This window comes from Synchiropus splendidus, chromosome 3, assembly GCF_027744825.2.
Source record: "Synchiropus splendidus isolate RoL2022-P1 chromosome 3, RoL_Sspl_1.0, whole genome shotgun sequence".
NCBI lineage: Eukaryota > Metazoa > Chordata > Actinopteri > Syngnathiformes > Callionymidae > Synchiropus > Synchiropus splendidus.
Window position 1 is genome coordinate 20,293,492 of NC_071336.1, and position 19,370 is coordinate 20,312,861.

General features: G+C 41.2%; 1 protein-coding gene across 7 annotated transcripts in view; it reads right to left on the reverse strand.

The window, feature by feature from the left end:
• The window catches only part of ctnnd2a (catenin (cadherin-associated protein), delta 2a), a 240,219-nt gene that overhangs the window by 71,308 nt on the left and 149,541 nt on the right, over window positions 1–19,370 (reverse strand). For 4 of the 7 annotated variants that reach the window (XM_053858311.1, XM_053858316.1, XM_053858315.1 and 1 more), the window contains one exon: window positions 13,876–14,224. In XM_053858311.1, coding sequence (XP_053714286.1) covers window positions 13,876–14,224 — 349 coding nt within the window. The remainder of the gene's footprint in view (window positions 1–13,875; window positions 14,225–19,370) is intronic. The other 3 variants (XM_053858318.1, XM_053858317.1, XM_053858314.1) reach the window with 1 other exon arrangement.

A 19,370-nucleotide genomic window follows, 5' to 3' on the forward strand; every position in this document is an offset into this window, starting at 1 on the left:
TAGGCAATTTGCGGGACACATGGATCAACCTCTCCTGCCACTTTGAAGGAGCACAGAAGGAGTTTGACCCGAGTGACAGAAGTGCAAGCATGAGCCACTAGAGGTTTCCAAACCCAAACACTCTTTTCTTGGGCATCATCCTGCGTTTTTCAGCACCTTAAACATCTGAAAACAGACGCTGACCTAAGTTCACTGGTGGTAAACATTTAAATTCCAAAGGTCCACGTGTATTCCTCCAAACTCTCCCATATCGTTGGGACTAAATGGGTTTCTCTTCATCAAGCGGCCAGTAATTAAGGTACAGGTGCACAGAAATAAAAGACCTCCGCAATTCCACAGATAAAGAGTCAACGTAATGGACAGTCATTGACTCAGAGTTCAGTGCCAGGTCTGTTTGTTTAATTAAAAGTGCAAATATAATTACAATTCTATCTGGGAAAACAGCCAACACCGACAGAAAGCTCCACTGAGGGATTCGCATTAAAGCAACCAGGGTCATCCATTATCAGTGCACGAACAGTCAATACGCCTGTTGACATTACTTCATTGTTCAGATTTTCACACATAAACAGAGAAGGTTGCTGTCTACTTGAATGTTGAAACGAGATTTCAGGCAACAAGAGAAAAACACCAAACTGGCCTTCACCTATTAACTTCTGAAAGGAAAATCTGAACAAAGACTTTGATATTAACGGAAGCTTTTGTTGACATAACCATCAAAGAGTGTACTCGTGACAGCGTTGTGTGTCACACCTCTCCATCCCTGTGTACCCACACACATGACTCAGACAGTTGCCGTGCACAGGCATCGTGTCCTTAGCATACGGCTCAATTCTTCTGCAGTAAACGTGCTACAGTTGGCCATCCTACTGGTGACACCATTTGTCACACAAGGAGCGGAGATTACCTGACCACATGAGGGGATGTTAAATATCCATTGTACTGCATCTCTGTGCATCAATATCTTTTGTTATCACTTGTCACATAGCAAGTCACCAATGAAACTCGGCCACTTGTGTCTCAGTTTCCCGTCACGTCCCTTTTCACATGAAAGCGTCACAGAGCACCTTTGACACCCAGGTCCACCCAGCCTGCTCTCCCCTCTTCACCTCATCTCTGTCCATCACTCTGTATGACTGATTTCAAACACTTTAACTGTTTTCCCAACCTCAACTCCCCAGGAACTTCACCAGCCTCTAACGCCTGCATTATAACGAACTGAACCAGGAGCACTTTCACACACTAGAGTGTTGTATGATGCACAAAGAAAGTAATCTTGTGAAGGAGGTGGATTATTGGTAAATGGTGCTCGCTTACACAACACTGCCTATGCTGACACTCCATCACACCCTGACAGCAGTATGCTCTAATGCTGTGCACCATCATCATCTTGCCTTGTCAAGGGACATAACCAACACTGTCTACTTATTTTTCCTCACACAGCGTATCAAAGCACTGAACACAACAAATATACTCCCTTGCACCTGCGGTAATTTGACTTTTCAGTGACTATTTTGCATAACACGACCATGCGGTTGGAACCTCGCGCCATCTCATCAACACAACCTCCAGATCAGTGATTAAATGTCTTTGTAAAAAATGAATCACACTAAGTTATTGGGCTGTGAGATTCACTGTTGCTCATCAAACCATCTGTTTTGCAGATGTCCTGTTTTTTTTTTTTTTTACTATCACTGTGGTCTGTCTTGGCCAGCTAATGTAGGTCACAGCAGCACCATGAGACATTGGTCATAAATATGAGACACCAAAAGCTGCCCTGTGATTCGTCATGCCTGTCTGACAAATATTGCTAGCTCAGCGATTGCAAAGTTCAGGGTGATGTCTGAACTTCATAACTAACAGGATTGCTGGTATTATAGGCTGACATTTGAGGTCTTTTTTTACGCTACACACGCTCACACACACACACACACACAAACCACTCTTCCTTACTCTAATAATGTCAGTGCGTGGCGCATATTTGTGCCCTCAGAGGCAGATTCAGAAAGTGAGCACTGAATGCTTGAAATAGCAGGCAGGTGACAGTAAAACATGTTGAATAAAAAGCAATAATAATAATAATAACAATTACAACTCATTATAAAACGTTAAAAACATTATAGAGCAGAGAGTGCCATCTAGAGTCTAGCCTCTGAAAATGACAACATGGTTTCATGAAACCTCAAGCTATTCTAACTATAACCCTCTTTGATCATTGCTCAGTTCCTGATAAACCTCAAACACATTGTCTCACCGACCAGTTTCACTGACTTGCTGTGTTTCTACAGTTCCGCCACAATCATACACGTCATCCAAAGAAAGTAAAAACTTGCGATTTTTGTGGTAAGTTGTAAATGCTGATTCCCAGATGAGGCCCAAACTGACTGACAAGGACTTTGTTTCTTATTTTCTACTCAAATGCTCCCTTTTACCTGGTCTTTATTTCTCTGCAATGCAGTGGGCTTTAAAGAAAATATTATTTACAGCCACCACTCTGACAAAAAAAAAGTAATAAAAAAAATCAATAAGCTTTTGTCCACGACATCTTCTCGTCTCGGAAGACGATCAGGAGGTCGAACAATGGACTGAAAAGATGGAACAAGAGGTGGTGACGAGTCTAGCGAGTTTTGAAGGAGACAAAAGGCGTTTGTAATTGTGAGAGAAGCTGCTGAGGAAATGCTGGACACATTTCAAACCCTAATTTCCTCAGCCGCCGCCATGTTGTGCTGCAAAATCGATTGATCATTTCAAGTTTTGTGATAGTGTGATCAGTCCTTGCTGTGTTGCACATCTTCGTCAACAGCTGAATTCACCTGCTTGTCTCATGACAGTGACTCATATTTATAAAGCTGTCTTTTTACATGGACCCTCTATACAGGCGTGTTGAAACATGACACAGCTTGAACTGAAGTGTGTTCTTCAGGAGGGCGGACGCCAGTGATTTTTCACAAGAGGGGAAAAACAAGCCCTCGTCTGTACAAATAGCTGAACACACAGAACCGGGGGCCTAATCGAATGAGGCATTAAGCTCAAAGACAGGTCTTTATTTATGCACAAACACACACCCACACAAGCCGCACTCGCACAAATGCTTGCATTTATACCCAACAATCATAAGCAGGTAAATGTTGGCAGTGCATGCAATTCAAGTTCACTGATCAGTAAATATTATCCGAGTTTCCACTCCACGCCGGAATTATAGGGTGTTAACTGAGGCGAACAAGAGGCGGGTGAAGTCTGCTCTCAGTCAAACATTCATTAGGCGAGGCCAGGAGAGGCTGTGGTGACCTTGATCGTGGGGAAGCACCCTCATTAGGAAAGAGCGGAGTAGCACTTTCTGCTGGCCTCATTAGGTCAATGGGATTAAAAAAAATAATTTCGTTATCGAGCAGATAGGGTTTATTAAGACCACCATGGGAGTTAAATGTGGTGAAGATAAACTGGAAACTGCAATAGACTTAAGTTTTTCCTGCAGTTTACAAGATGAACATGATCCAAAGTCAAGGCGCACAACTTAAATCTAAATGCATCACTGTAACAAAACAGTCTTATATAGATAAACAAGAGTGTCAGTATTCACAAGACACATAGCACTGGTCGTCCAGAGGGGGCACTGTTGCACACAAGGTCTTGGCCAGGAAAGGAAAGGAGCTGAATTGAGATGAATTATTTAAATAATATAAAATGTGTTTGGAAATCTATCCAGAACGGTTGCTTTCTTGCCCCCTCGTGTCTGCATGTATCTATAATTCATCATGAATGATTTATGACAAAAAATTGCCAATCATGTCTCTCAAATCTCATCTGCCTTTGAGGCTAAATTGGTCAGTTCGATTAAAAAGCAGACGGCAGATGAGGCCTGATGAGGATTTATCTGCATTTAGACAAGAAGGCAGTGGAAAGTCTTTCAAAAACCTATTCATCAGCCTTATCAATATGCCACTGGTTTGTTTATTCCACCCAAGCAATTCATGTTCTACATTCATTTCATTTTAATTTGCTCATATTGACATGTTTTTAGATTTTAGCCCCATTAGCCAAATCAGCTAAAACAACACGAAAAGGTCACAGTATTATTCCGGTTCTGGATTCAAGGTTCAAAGAAGCACTAGGCACACATTTACTTCTTCAAGTGCAGAGGTGTGCAATTCATGAGGGCTTTACGAGGGGCTGTCAAGCCAAAAGACTGAAGGACAGAGAGAAAATAGAGTCTTAAATTCATGTAAATTTATGACAGCAATAATACAAAGCATGGAGAAAACAAAAAAATAATAATAATAATAATAATAATAAAAAAAAAAATATTATTATTATTATTATTATTATTATTATTATTATTATTATTATTATTATTATTATTATTATTATTATTATTATTATTATTATTATTAAAAGGTGCTTTTCAAAAATGTTATATCTAAATTTCATTTGTGGTTTTGCTTTGACCTCATCAGTACAGCACGAATACAGGCTGCAGGTTGCAAGTGGCCCCCGGTCTGCACTTCTCCCAACTCTGTTCTAGTGGCGCACTGTGCAGTCAAGATCACTTCTGGTGTGAATTAAGGGTTCATCCTAATACCTCAGATAAAAGTTGTCATGGGCATGAGCAAGAGGTGAGTCAGTCTCACCTCTCTAAATAAGCATTCACTTAGCATTTAGTTTCTTTATGACTTTATGAACTGTCACTTTTAAAGATTGTTTTATGCTCGTTTTAATTCAGTTTTTTATTTGAAGTTTGCATTTTTGTCAACCAAAGATACAATAACTAAAACACTGCCGTGGTTGAAATAGTTTTCAAAACTGCAGCTCACTAGCGTTTTATTAAAATGCATTAATATTAATTTTAACTAAAGTGCATCTTGGAGGGATACTGAAATGTGGATTTATAATTCTGGCAAACTGATAACAGCCATATAACAGTTCTCTCTATTCCCCACATGCTTGGATAAATCCATTTATTCACAAAAGCAATACAACTTCTTCATCTTTCAATGTTCACCACAGCAAGTCAGCCTCTTTCCACCTAAAACACGATAGTGCAACTCCTTCAGTCCTCTACTTTTTCACATGCATGAAGCTCATTGGAGGTGTTCCACTTCTCCTTCCGCCCAATAGGTCCTCCTTATCGCCCATTATGCCCCCCTCTCACATCTTCACACGCCCAACCTACCAGGGCCACTAACCAGCTCCAAACATCTCCACTGAACTGTTCCCCCGAGGTACTCATGTCAGATCTTGTTCAGTTTAGCATGTGACCTGAAACGTAGAAGCGTAAAACCCCACCTGGCTGATTGAACAGATCAGATATTCCTGTTTGACTCTAGAATGCTGCCCAATTTAGACTCAAGGTAAAACATATAAATATATTTATTGGAACATCACAAAGCCAATTTCTTCAAATTGTCTATTCTGATCTAATCTAGAGCAACAATGAACGTTGAAATGCCTTTAAAGCCGTAGCAACCCGAGTCTGACATCCTTGGAGTCTTCGGCTGCAACAAACTTTTCAAACTTGAAACTACATATCCTCATTTGCACCACTGCAACGCTCACCCGTTCTGAACAGAAAGGAGAGGCAATGAAAATCCTGGTAATCCATTAATAACTTCAAACAAGGACCTTGAAGAGTGTTAAAAAGATTGACTGTCTCCGACTCGTGAGCCGCCAGTGCCAGTGAACAGACTCTGACGTGTGACGCTGAGAGAGCTCATGGATCGATGGGAGTTTGATGGACGAGAGTGTTTCTAAATCAAGTCAACACCCAGAAGATGCATCAGTTATTTTGTCTTATGACTCAAAGTGGAATTGACTTTGCAGTTCACACACAGGGGGTCCGCGTTCAAGAGAGGAGAGTTTCTAAACAGCATGAAGGTAAATAATGAGACAGGCTGGAAGCTATTTTTCAGCGCCAGACGTGTGTGTAAATAACTGAAATCTCAATGAGAATATTAGCACGAGGTTCCAAACATTAACAGTCTGGCAGCGGTGGAAGTCTCTCTGCGATTAACCATGTTTGCGTATGAATGAAGGCACTTTTCCTAATGCAGAGCGCTACTGAAAGACTGACCCCTGGTTAGTCTAACTAGAGCAAACTCTGCAATGAGGCCTCTTCTTTGTGCCTCCTGGGTGTGTCTGTTATAGGAGCTTGTAACACTACTGCCACCTGCTGTGGGGATTCAAATACAATTTACACACACCGAATATATGTCAGGCGATAACGTCGGGTGCAAAAAAAACAATGTTAATTGAAATGTGTGTCATGGCGGAGCTGTGTTCTCCTGAGTTTGAACGTTTACTACTACTCTAATTTATACTACATCACCATACGTACGATTATAAGTGCAGTTTTTCAACTTCACTCCCTACAACTGTTGCTTTTGCTAGTGCCATGTCATTACATTTCCATCGATGTCTTGAATTACAGCACTGACATCATTACGAATGGACACCTCAAATTTATACGCCCCTGTTCTCTTATTAGAAAAAGAAAGGCAATTTCATAAGCACAAGCTCTGCCGTGTTTGCCATTTAAATTCAAGGACCAAAAATTATTTTGGTGACAGATTTTCTCAACTTTGTCCACAGTCTTTGAAAAATAGATATGATTCCGCATTTCTTCTGCGTAAGGCAAATATTATTCTGACTCATTAGCCGTGGTACCAGTGATTTCCACACTCTGCTCGCATGGAAACATTAAAATTTCACCTAACGTTGAATTATTGCCACTTACTCAAAGTAATCTCCTGTTTATGTCCCTGACGTACTCCCCATCTTGTTGCCGAGTTCATAAATAAACAAGCAAAAAAAAATAGATTTTTCTATTTCATTATTAACTGCATTAGCAATCATAAACTGAAAATGACCTCTCATGCATAATGAAAAGCTGCTCTCCAAATAGAGCTGCGTCTTTTGTAACACAGCCAATTGTTGAAAAATCCATGACTAATAGAATAATAACTTAGTTGCAGTTAAAATATGTAAATGTGGAACACCAACGACAAGTTTGTGGGTGTTGATGAAATCAGAATTAATTCATGAGCTGCAAAGTTGCACTGGGGATGGAACAAGAAAAGCAGTGAAGAATCATCCTATGCATCCTAAACCTGACCTAAGTTTTAAAATCATCAAAATGTGGCCTGAGCGACTCATCTTATCCAGGAGGGGTCAGCTGGTTAGTCTGTGTTGCACAGGACTGAATAAGAGGAGAACCACGAGGACAAGAGGATAAATACAGTAGTTCCGCCGCTGTGACATTTCCCATAATCCCTCCTGACTGCTGGCAGGCGGCGGTGTGGTTCCAAGGAGGATATTGCAAATTCTTTTGTGGACTGAAAGGCTGATAAAACACTAGACAATAACCTTTTTCTTTTCCCGCCACACAGATTAGATTGTAGTGTTGAATGAGCGCATTAGCCCGTGCGCAGTTGCTGTTCCTCAGTGGGTTGGAGTTGATGCTAATCGATGAATGCAAGTGATGGTGATGAGAGCGATGGCATCAAAAGAAGGATCATGGGGGACGACACGACTCAGATAACGCACATAAACGTACAATTAAATGGATGTTTCGGTGCTGAGGATGAATACTTATCAGTTCATGTTGACATTGTTTCCCTTTTTATCCAATAGACTGGGATAGACTGAGGGGAGGCGGAGGTTGAGGTGGACCTGTGATGCTTACATCTACAACAGTGCTCTTTCAGCCAGTTTCTTAAGTATAAGTAAGTATATTTCTTAAGTATAAATATAGTTGACACCAGGACGCCGGTTGTGTCCTCATGACTGAAGGCTACAGTGGCTGGGAAGAGCAAGACACGTTTAAATACTATTGAAACAAATGCATTAAAGGCTCAGGCAATTTTAGACACTCAGAAAATCCACACACAAGAAGAGCCTGGAATACAATCAAGCGTCTTCCCAACTATGACCAGGAAGTTTCCGTCAACATGGTCGACACAAACAGTACAAGCCTTGATAATTGATTTTGGAAGTTAACATATATATTTTTGCTTGTGTGTGTATGTTCATGTGTGAGTTATACAGTATTAAAAAATGTGCGATTTTGGAAATCATTTTGGTCAGTTTTTAAAATTGCTTACAGTATTTTGTAAATGGGCCTCCACTCACCTTTACTCGCCTTTAACCTAACCAGGGCAGTTCACCATACAGATCCTCTACATTAGCCCTCTTTGTCACTGCCGCCATGCGATTACAGTACTTCTCAAATTCTTCTAAAACTTTCATTCTGGACATTGGGGTCCAACATGTCTCGGTTTCATTTGTCATTAAGGCCCAAGCCTCAGACCCAGGATAAAGATCAGCAGAGCACAGAATAAGACAGCGCTGTGATCATCCCAAGGTCACACATTGACAAACACACAGCCACCACCGAAAAAAAGGAAAATAACTACAATGGGCAATTTAGCCAGAACAGGCAGGGATGATGGCCAGGGCACCAATTCGCCCAGCATACTCACACGCACACGCGTACACACCCTCACATCTGTGCCTCAGGGCCAAGGTTCTAGCAATGCATCATTACCCTCCCTTGGAGGTGATTCCATATCCCAGCATGCATTTCTCATGTGGAGTGGAAATTACCCCTGGGCCGTGCTGAGAGCCAATAGAGTGTATCCTCACTCCCCTATCTGTCTCTCCTCCTTCCTGTCCCCTTCTGCAGACCTCTTCGTCACCCTGGGATTCGCACCTGCATTGTCCTCCGTCGCTTGTTCGCTCACCTTGACTCATCCGCTTACTCACTTGTCCTAACGTCTTCATCTCGCTCGCTGCACTTTAATCTCTACACACAAGGCTCAGATTGAGGTCGACATGAGCAAACACACCTGAAACACACACCTTCACACCTGCATGCTGCCACCATATATAGCAACAGCGCACAGAGCAGTGCACAGAAAGGACAAGCCAACCTCGGGTTGCATCTACCTGGACCCAGATGGGGGGGATGTGAGGCTGCAGCCATCAGCACTATCCCACCATGCTGTCCTTTACATACCATCTGACATTTAAAGGTTCTCATTTTAGGAGCTGGAGTGTAATGTCATATCATTATTTTTCAATTTTATCCATAGAGGCCTGTTCTCTAACGGTCTGGCTACCTGGCGACTGAAATATGAACGACTTGAACAGATACCTGTGTAGCGTGTGGCGCACCTCTCCAGGCAAGTTATCTGGTTGCATATTTCCCCCACCTAGCACCAAAATCATAAAGTCAGATAAGTGGACTTCAACAGCGCAGAGTTTTGGCTCACTTGTCCATGAACCTTCTCACTGACCTTATGTTGAGGACATTGCATGCTGGCTAAGCCCAGTGAAATTGTGTACTGGAGTGTGGCTGTGGGAACCTGGAGACTGGGTCAGTGCTATGATTGGCACTAGCCCCCAGACATTTAAGGTAATGGTGATAAAAGACGGCCATTGCATACATGGCCTTGGTCTTTAGAAGGTTAAATGATAATATTATTTGGGGTCTGGCCTCAAGCCATTCGGCAAATTGGGACCACCAACACAAGCATTACGTAGGTACCAGACACAGGTGACCTCTGAAATTTGCCCTGAAGGCTTCAACACATAAGACCATTAGCTGTATGATAAACAGTGCTCAGCAGATGCAGAACCTTGGGCAGAGTTGGATTCCTGTCCGTTCGAGCATTGATTTAAGGCTCTTCAACATTCACTATCAAAGCTTGTCCAGACCTCGCCACAAGGTAAAGAGATGAAAAGCTAGCCTCATATGAAGCAACACAAATCCTTCAGGCAGGTCCTTACTGGTACTGGATGTAGGTTTTCTTTATCAGGCCTCCCAAACTGAGGCGATGAAGACAGGTGTTTTTTTTCCTTTCTGCAAATATCTTTCACAACAATCCGCTGCCATCCTTTCAAATGTTCTTTGCTAATTGTTATGTTTTGTTTCCATCCTTTCTGCTGTTCTGCTGTGTGAGGTTTACAAGTTTGAGTTTGTGTGAAAACACTTCAAATGATCTCACTTAAAGGTACCTGCAGTGTTTCAGTCTAATTTACAGTACGCAGGAGAAACATCCCTAAAGTGGCTGAGTCATGTATTTCCATTGTCTCTCTCTCTCTTCTGGCACCTTGACTCAGACTTAAATAAGAAGGAATAAAATGACAAAACCCAGTACATGACAGCGACTGTCAACTTGGCTTTTAAAGGATTAATGGTTTTGACAGATCTTAAAGAGAGGAAGCAGAACACAGTGTTATGGCTATGGAGATGCACATTAGTGAACGAGTCCATTATGAGTGCATTCCAGAACGTGTTAAGATTCAGATCTAAAATGTGCTTCAATTCTGGTATGAGCTACTTCTAGTCTTGAATGGCACTTAACATGTTATTAAAGACCATAATTTGAACGCATTTAGTGTTTCAGCCGAGTGGCAGGGATGGGAACGAATCACACATTAATAAAACCGATCACATTATTTGAAATTTCTTTTTGAGTTCCCCCCACAGATAAAGGAAGTGCACTACAGAGCTCCACGGGGGTCCGATGTCATTTTAAAAGCCACAGAAATGAGGTGGACAGGGCATTCACGCTGCAACGCTAGTTCTCTGGCCATGGTGCTGAACTGCCTTCGAAGCAGTTGCTGTCTATGGTTCTGAAATGATCATAGAAAATTAATTCATGAACAAACCCAAAACATATTATTATTTGAGCAAATAAAAGTTATGCATGGATGCGAAATGAAGGCACGAAGGATCATGTGGATACGATTCACAAGGTTAAGGTGGAGGAGGCTGACTTAGTCTGGCAACACCTGAAGGGCAAATGCCAAATATAGAGCAGAAAGAAAGGAGCTGATGCATAAATTAATATTTCATCAACTTCTGAATATTAGTCTATTTACTACACTGTTTTGTTTGCCTGAAAATTTAACCATGGTGTTCCATTTGCTTCCTGGCCAATAAAAATAAAGGCCAACATTAATTGTCTTGTAGCTACTTTTCGTTCCTGATAAAATGTGAAGAGCAGAAAATCATGGCAGCATTTCAGTGGCATAATAAAAAAGCAAAAACTTTGGTTATGGCTTTCCATTGCTGCAATGGTGAATTCAGCTATTGATTTTAACGATCAAAACATGCATTTTAGAAGTGCCATTTCAAACACATGGCATTTACCTAATGTGCTATTGTTGTCATTTGGTTTCTATCGCACTCATAGTTTCCAAACACCATGCTGGGAGCAACAGCGCTGCACTGTTTTGGGAAAACAAGGGAATGCAAGACAGATAATGAAAGTTAGAGCATATGTGGCGCTCACTCACTGAATAAGCAACAGACCATTAATGTTGCCATTTATAGCAAAAATGAAAATAGAGAGCACTTGTGATGTAATCCTTGTGCTTTGCAGAGCGCGTAGCAGCGGAGGAAACATTATCTGTCCCAGGCTCACAGCACTGAAATCCCCCCTCAGACAGTTTGGGCAACAGCAGAGTGTTAAAGTTAAAGAGGGATTATTTTTCACACAAGTGAGTCGGAGTCATGAGAGTAGAACAATAGCCAACGCACATCACAAACATAAACACCCACTCACACAAGCATGTGGGTGCTCGTGGAGTCTCCGAGAGTGGCTGCCACGATCATTAAAATAAGCTCATCTTGCACACCTTTTCTTATGTTTTATAGCAATAACTAAAACATTATTGTCAGGGACATAAATGTTGATGCTTTTTCCATATAAATGGTTTCAAATTGCAGGTGTGACAGTGAAAAAAAAACACGTAACTGTGACTGCAGCACTCTGTAAACGCTCGTAATCATCATGTTTTGGTATGTGATTGTGAGCCAGACATGCAACCACTGGTTTTCCATGAATAAAATTCAGCAGCGTTGAGCAGAAAATAGAGTTGGACGACATGTCAGATTGTATCACATGAAATACCAATTTCAAGAGCGCAGCAGAATTGTGTGCAGCATAGTCCTCTTCAGGATTTTTAATACACATGATGGTTCATATTCAAATGTGTGCTAACTTGATATCATTCATAAATTAATGAAAATGTATTGGCCAGCAAAGGTAAACAAGCGGCAAGATTAGACAAACAGGCCACCTGGTATTAAAGAAATAATGCACTCGGTTTGAAAAAATGTGTGACTGTATCTCGACAGACAAACACAAGCCTGACAATAGTCTACATTCAGGCACTGCATTACAGCATGATGGACCACTACTGCAGGCGTCAGCTGCTGTCACGTAGAGGAGGGAATACAAGTATGATAGTAGAGTGAACAACATGTGGCTTGTTCAATGGAAAAATACATGACTTGTGGATCATATTGTCAGGAAGATATCAAGAACTAGTCGCAGCAGCAGATTAGGTTCAACAGTTATTGCATGTTTCAAACAAATCAATGAAATAATATTCAACCATGAACATATAATTGTGCAGTATATTCTCATGATAAATTGCCCCAAAATAATTTAATATGAAAAGCAGAAGCTGACTTTAAATATCTTTGAATTCAACCAAAAAGCAATCGGCAAAAGCAGAATCCTACTCCAAAATACAGTGCAGCAGCTCCCTCCCGCTCCTTACTGTTTGACTAAGGGACTCCCTGTGGCTCAGTCTTATGAGCTTCTTCTTCCCTCCTTAATCTCCTCTCTTGCTCGTTCCCTCACTTCTAACCATTGGTTATTACCGAGGTATTCTTTGTGCAACATTTCTCACCTCGGCTCTATCAGTCCCACACTTCTGCAGCTGTAGCCACCCATTCTTTCTGAGCACGGCGCACAATTGGCTCAATACCCGACACTTCTGGCTCAGAATAAAGTATGTGGAGGATTAAAAAGAAGCATCACACAGACACACCGACACACACACACACACTGAGAAGAAACCTCTGGCCTCACTCTCAGCGAACCTCGTCTCTAATAGCTGCTAACTCATTTAGCACTTCATGTTAGCTGGGCTAGATCCAATTAAAACTGCCGCGCTTGAGAGAGAGCGGGGGGCCATTTAACCTTGTGACAAAACGAAATGTAGCACAAACTCATCATTCAACATTGTTAATTAGACGCAATAGTAATGTAAAAAAAAGATAAGATTTATTTCAGTTTTGCACATTGAAAGGAATAAATGCCTTCATGCAGATAAATTGCAATATGCATTTGCGAATACAAACACTGACCAATATTTCTGCGGCATTATTTGCAGAAGGGAAGTGGAAGGAAAGTCAGCAGACTAATTCGCCACGCTTTCCAAGATAGTAAATATGTCAATCGTTCAGTCTTTGGAGGGAGAAAAAAACAAGTGGCAATGAGAAATGAATTCTTTGCCTTTTACTGGAATTAAATGCCACTGCAAGCATTTATTTTCCCACGAAGATGAGAGTAGATTCACACATGGTTCAAGGCTACCGAACCACAGAGTGCACACAGGCTCCAGCCAATGACATCGATAGATCAGAAAAGGCAGAGTGATGTCGCCTGAGATTCGAAGTTCAGAAATCATAAAAACAAAAACAAATGGACAACAAAAACAGACAGATAGGAATACAAATGTCACGAAACAAATTCACAAAGCCTTTTACTGTATATCTTATTAGGACTTTAGAAGGTACTACTGAAAAGTTGACTCTCTGGGAAATACTGTAAAAAGGGAAGGACATTATATTTTTTTCAGTTCCCGACTCTAAAATTGAAAAGTTGTTGAAATAAACTTCTTATCTTAGATGTTTCCTCATTAAATCCTCTCACAATCCAACCCATGGATTGTTTGTCACATTTGGCCTTTCAAAGAACCTTCAAAGAGCACCTGGTGATCTCATGAAGCCATGAAGAGAAGCAGACCGAGGTGTGTACAGACACACACGAGCGTGCACACACACAGCTTTCATCTTACCTTGGGTCTTTCTGGATGGAGTCGATGGAAGGGGATCGCTGCAGGCTCCCTTCAGGGGGAAGAGCGGGTCCCGATTTGCTGTAAGGTGATTCCACCACGGAGGGGCAGTACTGGAGGGTGCGGTAAGGGTCAGCGACGTAGGGGTCAGAGCCATACATGTCTCCACCTCCGCTGGAAGTGTAGCCGGGTCCCACTGTGGCATAGTTATTGTTCCCCCCGCGGCTGTAGTTCCCAGTTCCGGCGCGCTGCAGAGGGGCGGAGTCGACACCAGGGGAGGAGGGTGCTACGTGGGGAAAGTAGGGACAGAGGACATAACTTAACACATGCTCATGGGCACGTTGGGTCAGGTCTTCAGAGGACAGCACGAAGGAGGAAGACACAAGGAAAATAGTTCAGAACATTTGGTTAAACACAATTCTATCACATGTGTTTTTTTCTCTCAAAAAATCCATCATCTGACGGATAAATAAATAAAAGTTGGAAGCACCTAAAGCGAGAGAAACACAGAGTTCCACTTCAGTCAGCAGTATTAACTTAGTCACTCAAGACCCTCATTATCCAGCCAATTCCATGTAATGAACAATGGAAAACTTTGTACCTAAGTCCATTTAGCTCTAAAACAATTGAGAAAACTTTTTTTTTTTTCACCCACAAAATGAGGAGTCAACCTGATGAGCAATAACAACTAAAACTATCCAGCAAAAACTCTCAGCCAGCTCTCGGTAGAATGGGCTGGAAATTGAACACAGGTGTATAAGGCGGCTGCAAGAAAACACTAGCTGTCACCTCCCCTCCCCGTCGAATTGCCGTGGAGACCCGGTGATACATCAAGGTGTTAATATGAGACCAGGGGGCCTCGTTTTCTGAGGCTGGAAAAACACACAGACAGACGACGTGGGGGTGTGAAGGGGGCAGCTCATCTGTCATTAAAGTCATGGTATATATGTTTACACACATGCAAAACACTACAAATGCATTCTGTGAGGAGCATGTGATAAATCACCGAGCCGTGTAATCGATATGCGACTGTGTGATGGACTGCATCTTTAAACTGGGCCAATGAAGCCCGTCTTATAAAGAGAATTAGCCTTTAAAACCGTGTCTGAGATGAGGAGGAACAGCATGCACACACAAGGGCGAGGACAGGAGAGCCCAATGAATCTGCTCTCAGAGGTGGGGACACACAAATAGACACATAAACATTAATGTGTTTAGTGTCTCATTGTTATGTGAGCAACAAACTTGCTCTTTAGTGCTGCACTGAGTGGTGACATTTACTTGACCTTCACGCCCCACTAATCTCCAGTTTGGTTTCAAACACACTGATCTGCTTTAGCTGCCTTTGGTAACTTGGCAAAAAGGGGTTTCCATGTTCCAAAATTTTAGACTTTTAAATAAACAATCCATTACTCTCGCAGTCGGAGGAAATATTCTTGGTCATAAGATTAGCTGGGTTTAGCTGAAGCAAAATTTTACCAGGATTTCTCCATTAATTCATGAATATTGCTCAAGCCGATGTCTCATTGTTATCCAACAAATGCAGATCACTGTACTTCTGCTTTCCTTCCTTGGCCATTGACAACCTTATATTCAAATCTGTCCTGTCTGATGATGTAGCTACATACAGCGCATTATTTTTATAGCATCAACACTTTAATCAAAACAAATAAAAATTAATAAATGAACATCACTGAATAATTGAATTTATAAAATAAAACGTGTTTACTTTGAGATGGATGTTTTATTGTAATTGTGTGCCATGTTTATTTTCAACAATTGTATGGTAGTAATCATTTAGTAATAATCATAATTTCCAATTAAAACCGCAATAAACAAATAATTGGCACCTTATAATAATAATAATAACTAGGCATGCACAGATAATAGTTTATTCCAAAATGAGGGGTGTACGAGTACTTGCATTTACATAAATATCCTCATTTGAAGAACATTACTCAGGATGTTTTTTTTGTGCATGGGTGATGGTCACAAAAACACATTTTACAAAAAATATCATACTGCCTTTCAAAAACTGCGCACTGCCGTAAAGTGGTATCGGTTTTATGGTATCGGTGGCCATTCTATGATTACAAGTACGAGCACTAAAGCCCGGAATTGGACCGATACTCGGTGCATCCCTAATAATAACTATAAAAGTGGAGAGGCAGTGCATAAAAATACGAAAAAGAATTTGAATTAGAATTACTATGAGGAAGAATTGGTGTATACAGCAGCACTGTGGTCCATGACCATAAATTTAAACAGATTATTAATACAACATGATCAACACGTGACTTTATTCAGATAGTTCAGCAGTTAGCATTGTTAATAAAGTGTCAAATACTGAAACGCGTCCGAAAGAAATTCTGATCCCAATTCTGATGATAGTGAGTGACCTGGAACCCAAATATATGACTACACGAAACAATCTCCGATTCACCCTGCAGTAATCTTGTCCTGACACCACAGGCAGACGAGCAAGCCATTCAGCACTGATCTGTTCATCTCCACAATTATTCAAAGAATATTTATGCACAAATAAATTCTCTGTGGATGTTGGACTGATTCCAGGAACACAGAGAGCATAACTGAGGGGAAAAACTGCTGCAGTACTGCTGGTTTGTTACTGCTTGAACTTGTGCCAGTGCATCTGATTCATCTGTACAGTGACCAGTTACAGTCAGTGAGTTTAGGGGGTGTGTATTGTTACATATTGATGTTGCAATGTGTTGATTCTTGCAGTATCGCTATATCATGGTGACATATATAAAAGTACCATGGACAATGTATCGCATATTGTGAGGTAGCTAGTGATTCCCCCTGATGTCCATATAGCCAACAGCTAGCGTGACTTTCCAAAGAGTGACATGAGCTCAAACCATTCTAAGCAGAATTACTATGAGGAAGAATCAGTGGGGAACAAACAGCCAGATGAGTAACAGGAGTGGGAGAAGCAGAAGTGGAGTTGAACCAAAGGGGAGCAAGCCAGAAGAGCAGTGCAATGGAGGGAATGACAGTAAGTCAGAGTCGAACATAGGAGTGTCTGGGGGTAATGAAGCAAAGTCAGTCCCATCAGAGGCAAATCCTCATCTTTTCTGTTCTCTTTAAATAGTGTCTGTCTTTCTGAACATCTCATTAGCACCCGGGCCTTGAGGCTAACACCACCAGTGTCAATGTGCCCTCTCCCAGAGCCTTGACACCAAAATAAGATGAACCTCGGAGCGATGAAGGCTGCGGGAGGCCAGTGAAACAAGAAGAAAAATGCCTGTCAAGGGTTCTTACGCAGCGGGCACGGTGGCCACCAGAAAGATGCCTTTGGTTAAAGGGAGCAAAAGAGAAGCACAGTATAGAACAGAAGCACATTCCGGGATCATTCTCTGTGTTGTTTTGCAACTTACTAAATTGCATTACAATGTCTCATTCTGATCTCAAAAGGCTAGTATTGGAAGACATGATGATCGGTTACAGTATGTATACTGCAAAGAGGATTTATTAGTCACAATAATATGGCAATACGAGGCGCAACAGGCATGTTTCATTCACCCGTATATATATATATATATATATATATATATATATATATATATATATATATATATATATATATATATATATATATATATATATATATATACTGCATTAATTTAGCTGCTGCATAATATGTGACTTTATGACTGTCAGGACATATTTTAATGTTGTTTACTGAAGGTCTTTTTGTCACCAAAATCAGAATCAGAATTAGAAAAACTGTATTAATCCCAAGGGAAATGGTGTCATTATGATGGACAAGACTCACACACTTAAGTAAGCTGGAAGATATCCTCCAATACTCCAGTACAGATATCCAATGCAGCATACATTTCCGACTGCCACTCAAAATTGCTTATGTGATACATTCTTGTCCAAACCTAATTTCTCTGCACATGAAGAAGATAAATGGCATAAATGTGGCAGAGACAGCAGAGGAAAGAGTGGCTATTTTGCAGAAACTAGAATAGAACATAGTACCTAACTCCATGTGTTAATTCACAGTTTACATACCTTTAGTGAGAATCTACAATGTAAATAGTCATGAAAATAAAGAAACTACATTGGATGAGAAGGTGTGTCCAAACTCTCTCTCTCTCTGTATATATATATATATATATATATATATATATATATATATATATATACATTATTACTTTCCACTCCTATATTTTCCCATATATTTTCCCATATAATCAAAGCATTCAAAATAAATCCTGTGATGACCCACAGAGGCAAAAGTCATGTCAATTAGAGCGATTTTTTATTGTTAAAGTGGTCCTAATATGCCATTAACTCAACTGCAAAATTGAAAAAATACAACCCTTGTCTGAAGAAAAAAAAAAGAAGCATAAATTCAACACTAATTTTCAGCCTTGGAAGTTTATTAGTTGGTTACAGCCTTAAAAGCATGAAAGTGTTTTGAAACAGCATGAAACGTTCACCTTGCTTGATAGAGTGATTAACCGCAACGCGGTCGCTGTTTTTGCAGTCTCCCTCGGAAACATCAAGTAAACAAATCCTGCCCCTGCTGGCAGATTAGTGACGGTAAGGGAAACTCTATTAGTCATTTGACACAGTGATTCCTCCACAATTAGTCGAGCGTCTGAGGGGCAACTTGCCCTGAGCGGGGGTGACGTTTTCAGCTGGCTCCTGCGAAACAAGAGTCTTCACTCAATGTGCAAGGGATGGAAGAAAGCACAGTCTGAAGGAGGAGATGTGAGATCAAACCAATATTCACAGCTTTCTTTTTACCCTCCATTCTGCACTTTCATCTCTGCCCTTATTTCTTTCAGTCTCTCTTCGTCTCTGACAGCGTTTGTACTTTATCACGGCACGCCCTTTTCCCTCTCCCTCTCTCTCTCACTGTCTGATTCTACACATCTGATTCGATCTATCGTTCGTAATCTATCTTTATTTTTTTGCTCCCAGTCCACTCTTTTGAAACATTCCAGCTCCTTGCCTCTCTTTGTGTCACTCAAATAATTCTTCATTATTTCGGTTCGTCATCCACTCCCAACGCTGCACTCATTTCATGTCTGGCCCTCTTTCTTCTCACCCTCTTCTGTTCCTATCTCACTCCCTCTATTGTGCTCGTGGTAGACTCTGATCAGAGCTGAGGACATGTCCTTTCTCTAGACACGCTTCACTGCACAGCGCGATTACGCAAAACTCAACACTGGTTCTCTTTCACACACATTTTTCTTAATATGCATGGATTGACATTGACAAACCACGTATGGCTAGAACACTTCTGTAATGCTGTAAGGTCATGCAATAGCACACACAGACACACAACCCTGCTAACAACAGTCCACAGACACACTTGGATGTGGTGAAGAGGACGGATTAGTTCCTGCCTGTGTTTATCCCAGGGAGAGCCTCCTGGCCAACGCACAGCTCTTGATGTTCCTGAGCTGGAAGCACTGGATGACACACATGCACGCACATGGACGCCAGGCATGCGC